The sequence below is a fragment of the Alosa alosa genome, chromosome 15, assembly GCF_017589495.1.
Source record: "Alosa alosa isolate M-15738 ecotype Scorff River chromosome 15, AALO_Geno_1.1, whole genome shotgun sequence".
Classification (NCBI taxonomy): Eukaryota; Metazoa; Chordata; class Actinopteri; order Clupeiformes; family Clupeidae; genus Alosa; species Alosa alosa.
Window position 1 is genome coordinate 26178816 of NC_063203.1, and position 5776 is coordinate 26184591.

Sequence of the window (5776 nt, forward strand, 5' to 3'; positions counted from 1 at the left end):
ACCAAACGGGCATGACTCAGGCTGGGATAGCAGACGTGAACGCTAATGATATGAGAAGAGCTATGGGAATGCGTCTGGCTCATGCGTCTGGGTTCTGTTTCCTCCAGAGAAATCCAAAGCAGGCTGATCGATTCAGTCCATATTAAAAGTGTTTCCCGTCGTTTCTTTACATTATCCATAGTTTCGTTTTTTTTTTCTACTTAACTTTTATGCTTATCCTATGCTAATTATTTTCCTTTTTGATACCCATTATTTGCACTAAAGACTATAGAAATGGTCCAAATAATTTTTAAACAGTCTTGTGTATGCACTGACAGATTTTTTTTATTATTAAAGCAACTATAAAAATAAGGTATATGGCATCAACTCCATGTGTGACTCACCACTTGTACCCCCCTCCTGCTCAGCAACAACAGAAGAGCGCTACATCTCAAAGACAGCTTTGTTGGGGGGCGAGCCATTATGCCAGTGACAATATTGTGGTCGAACAGCTGTAGGCAAGCTCTCAGTTAAGGGCCTCAGTTATTGGCATTTGCATCTATGGGAAAAACATGGAGTCTGTCTGTCTTAAACAATGTCCTCAAAGATGCTTCAATCGGGCTATATCATCTATTGGAATAGACAGTAGTAGACTCAAAGCCATAGGAGAAAAGAGAAGGCAATGTACTGTAATTCCCTCTCCTGAAATATTCTCAATTCCGAAAGGGTAAGTACACATATGAGCAGTTATAGCCAACCAGTCAGTGGCAGTGTGTTAGTTTCACTCTACCAGCTGTGAGCGCATGTGCTCTAAGCTTCACTGTGAACATATAAGACGTGCATTTCCATTCCATTGTGTTCATCTTTATTTTCTTCAATAAAAGAATCTAAAATACTAAAGGGACACATGTCATTCTGAGGCCTTTATCACCCTTTTACTACTACACAGCTGTCAAATAACACGTCACTGTCTCTGTGTAGGGTACTTCGGCATTAAGCTCATTATACAAACAACAGCAGGGGGCTGATGACTTGTCACTTTTGATTCTGTATTAGCCAAACTTTGTTTGAACATGGCGTTGAAAAAGACTACTAACAACAATTAAGTCTTCATCATCTATCAAACGTCCCACTTTACAGTTGCAAAATACAGATCAAGTTAGGCCTCCCACTTCTTGGAATAAGCTAATTTAGACAACTGTCACAGGACTAATGATTCCAATCCAATGTGCCAGCTCTCCTTTTCCATTAGACAAACTGTGTTTGAAGACATGTGACGAGAAGAACCCTAATTCGGCTTACAAACACAACAGCAAATCAGACCACCACTGAACACTGCAAATGTGCCACGTCATGAGTTCTCACCCCCTTGGCCTGGCTGCAAATAACGACACAATGGGCAACATTTTACCCAGGCCTGGCCCCCACACAACTTCTAAATCACTTCGCTGTGGCAGATTATGCAGCCCCAATAAGCCTACAGAAGGTAGGGTCCAATGAGCTGGGCGTCAGTGTCCAAACACAAGCCCTTTGCCCAAATATCACAATAAACAGAGAGGGGGTGAAAGACAGACCATGAAGAAATAATTTGCTACAAACCAAAACAAGCTCTCGCGGCCATATTGGCAGTGGCCTGCACACTGCTGTTGCTAATTCCTGTTGCTGTTTTGCCATATTACTGTTGCGCAACCGATCAGCAACAGCAAGCTGGTAGCAGGTGAAGTGCTCGAGGCTCTACCAAGGAACACCATCCTGATGCTGGCGTAGATCTGCACTGCCTTTAGGGCTGAACGATTAATTGCATTTGCGATAATATCGCGATATGATTAAACACGATTTTCTAACCGCAAAGGCTGCGATTACGCTTCGCAATATGTGACCTCACCAAAACGCATTGAAGCAAATGTGTAAATGCGTAAATTTGTAAATGCACAAGCTCTTTTGCTCCAGTGTCATAAAAGACGGAAGACAGAAATACGGTCCATATAGAGAATAATTGACACCAAGTAAAAAGGTTTGAAACAACACAAGCTTCCTCCCTCACTCTGCCATTTTGGTAGTGCCCTTCACATTGCCCTAACTGATTCCAAATCGCATTGCCCTCGGAACTACAACCCCGCTGCTTCCCATCAGCTGGCGGCACGAGTTACCTACCGGCCTCCCATCATGCACCAGTCTCTGTTCCGACACAGGAAGGCCTGTCTCTTCGTGTAGCAGCTCCTTGATATGCCCGACGGCCGTGGCCCCGGTCACTTGGAAGACCCTGCAGCCCAGATACTCGTGACAGACCGCCACCCGTGGCACCCTGAGGAGCACACACACACACACACACACACACACACACACACAGCTCTGAGCAGTGCAAAAGTGAACTTGTGGATTGCACCATGGACACAAGATACACTTAAAATGTTATTTGCATGTTATGTTATGTTACATTATGTTATGTTGTGTTGTGTTGTGTTATCTGCACTTTTAATTTTATTCTTCAGCCTATCTTCAAGATTAGGTTAGTTCTGCACAGGGATAAACATTCCCATCCCTGCCCCACACCATCCTGTGCACAGAGTCATTTCCATCACTATTGCAATACATCTTTTAAGTTATATTATTTCAGTTAACCTATGGCATTATAGTATGAGGCTATATAGAGCTTCTGAAACTCTTTATAGCTGTCTGTGAATTAACAATACTGCATTTTACACTGCATGATGAGAAGACAGTTTCTCATTCATTGTATGTGTCATATTTCCTGGTATTTGTTTACAAGATTCAAGCTGCCACATCACAGCTGCACTCATTACAGTATCAGAGTAGTTTTTTGCACACACACACCCTAAATGGCGTAACAGTATCAGCATTGTCACTATGTCTGTGGCTTGAGGACATTGGCTGATAAACACATATAACACAGTAACCCTTTCTTCTCTGGACGAAATAAATACTTCAGCGATGAGGTCCAGCTTTTAGCGCAGTTGTGCCACTTTTTAGGCTACTATCCTGTGCCAAAGAGTAAATCCGAATAGCTAAATGCTGCTCAAAACAAAACGCAGACAGTCGAATTGTCTTGTGGTTATTTAATGCAAGTGACTTTTATAGCTAAAGCAATAGACCATCTGAACTGAGCATATTGTGTGCACAATAGATGGCAATTAGGCCTTCCTATACAATGTGTTTGATGGTGTCAAGTTATTAATCCAGTTTACACTAATGCAACTGGAAATTAGTTCTAGACTGCTGCTCAGTGCATCACAATTAAATAGCCTACGGATGGGCCTCAGAGAGAAACGCGCTGTCGTCAGCGGGGTGTCCCACTATAATAGCCGGACCTTGACAGCCAAGCCCCCTCAGCGCACCTGAAGGAAGGGCGGGGCTTTCTGACAACACATGAAAACTGTATGACAGTCACCCGAAAACTAAAACCTAAACGCGCTTTCCTGAATAACCACATCACTATGTGCATTAATAATTTATGTAGTCTCCGGTCACAGTAACATTTATTTCGGTTATTTGGGCGTTGACAGCTGTAACGCACAGAAACTAGACTTTCAGAGAGTTTGAGGGACACGCACAATAGATGTCATCAGCATCACTGCTGGTGTGAGATGTGAACACGTTTACTCACATTTCATGTAAGTAACATGCGATAGTGTTGACAGTTTATTCGCTGAAGCCTCAGATGATTCAAGGCCGCAATTCATACTTCAAAATGGATTCCAAATGAACTATTGCAAACTTACCACAGATTTTCTTTGGCTGCCATCGCTCCTCAGCCGCTATCTCCCTAGGTATCCACGTACAGCATTCATTCGTGTAGTTTCAACTGCATAAAGCGCAGGCAAACTCCACCCGGAAAATAGGCACCCTGGTGCACCATGCAAACCGTTATCTGCTAGAGCGCTAACGGGTCCTGTTCCTCTTCATTTGCGTTTGTTCTTATTCCCCTTCTGTGGATCTACAAGAATCAGCCCATGGCACCACTGTAATAGGCTTTATTTGAAAGTATTTTCCTCCAAGACCCGCCTCCAACAATGTACTACTGCGGCTCTGCGAGTTATCCGCTGTATTCCGACTATCCAGTCAAGTGGTTTTGGACACTCCTCTGAAAGAAGTCCATCAGCTAGCTAGAGATTCAGATGATTTTGCTTGTTCCTGAAAGTGATAAAAATAGAACAGAAGTTAGCCGCTACATTGCGCTTTCCCCTCATGCTAATTCCTTCAAAGGTTATTTTGCGTCTAATGTTAGCGTAGTCCACCCTACATGAAGTAGGCTATTTACTGCGGCTTCTTGGCGAATGGTAGGCTAAGGAACCGCAAAGGATGTTGGTACTTGTAGTAGATTGTACTACAGCATGTGCTAATGCAAACGGGTACCACATATCCCAGACACTGCCTACAGTAGTCTTGCTTGCACCTGCCCAGTGATATGCACAAAACAACAACAATTATTTCATACATTTCGAGCGTAAACTCCGCTATAGCATATTGGTGTACACTAAAACTGGGAAATGACTATCTTATATGATTATTTCGAGATCCAGGCAGTCTAAATATATTTTGTTTTTAATCTATTGAATCCTACTGGCTGCTTCAAAGCGTAAATATTCGGATAGTCTAGGTTTACGCATACGTGTTAAATTAGGCTATGGGCTATGGGAAATCATTTGTTTAGTTTGAATATAGTCATTCTTCATGTGGTGCAGTTTACCCGATGGAAGTGCAACGTTAGGGGATGACATCATCTAACCCCAGTGAAGGATATTTAGCTCTTTACTGGTATAGATACTTTAGTTCCTAGAGGCCAACATTCAGATAATTCACTGTTATAGGACTAATATCTTATTTCGGACGAATATGATAACAAGCAAAAAATCTAAATGCAGAAGACTGATATTTGTTCGACAATGTGCCGCCTAAAATTTCCCCTAGTCATAGCCATTCATGCATTGTAGAACAGGAAACCTTCTGTAACAACAGATGCCGCAGTAAATCGATAGCGATGCTCTCACCGTAGCAACTTGCCTGCGTCTATGGCGCGGCATCCTTGGTTAAGTAATGGGCCGCTCTCCTCGCTCCCCCTCGCACCTTGTGGATCATGCGACACCACTTGATATTAGAGGAGAGACGGGGCTTCCGAGGGCTTTAAGCCTGAAATGCGCCTTGAGTGTTAAGTCTGCTTGAGTATAGGAGGTCAAAAACGTAATTATGATTGATGAATTGGCGCGTTCTGCCCCGGCATCTCCGAACAAGTTCAAGACTGCAGGCACCATCCGCGGTACGCCTGCTGCCTTAAAGCTGCAGCCGAACTGAACTGTGCGCACTCAGCACCCCCTGGACTGTCACGATCGCACATAACACACTCTGCTTGCTAAATAAGGATTTTCAACAGCGCAAATTTTAAAAGCGCCATTCTCTTTTCGCAAATTTTAAAAGCGCCATTCTCTTTTCCCCCCTGAGATGAGTTGTAGGCCTTTCAAATCAAAAGAAGTAGGCCATTTTAACTATACTTTACTTTTGTAGGCCTATGTTGAATAGGGAAAATGATTGTGGGGGGAAATTGTTACACTAGTTTGTTTGTTCAATAAAAATCTCCCATCGTTCACTGCATCTTGGATATCACTGGATTATGCAAAGTTGTTTACAGGGGGGCTGCTGCACCGTCAGTAAAGTCCATAGGGACTCTCTCCCACTCTTTAAACTCTTGAGCTGGTAACCTTGGAGATGGATTTACCCCTCAGGGCTTTGAGCTGAATTAGCCTTTCTGAAGTTAAATTTCACGCAACAGCAAAAAAAAATC

At 43.1% G+C, this 5776-nt stretch overlaps 1 protein-coding gene across 3 annotated transcripts in view; it reads right to left on the bottom strand.

The window, feature by feature from the left end:
- Nucleotides 1-5272, bottom strand: part of sacs (sacsin molecular chaperone) — a 32586-nt gene extending 27314 nt beyond the window's left edge. For 2 of the 3 annotated variants that reach the window (XM_048264408.1, XM_048264406.1), the window contains exons 1-3: nt 4989-5272; nt 3720-4131; nt 2134-2284 (exon numbers count right to left, since the gene is read on the bottom strand). In XM_048264408.1, coding sequence (XP_048120365.1) covers nt 2134-2284; nt 3720-3742 — 174 coding nt within the window. In that variant the 5' untranslated portion in view covers nt 3743-4131; nt 4989-5272. Of the gene's footprint in view, nt 1-2133; nt 2285-3719; nt 4132-4240; nt 4262-4988 lie in introns of those variants that run through there. The other variant, XM_048264407.1, reaches the window with a different exon arrangement.
- Nucleotides 5273-5776: the final 504 nt, after the last annotated feature.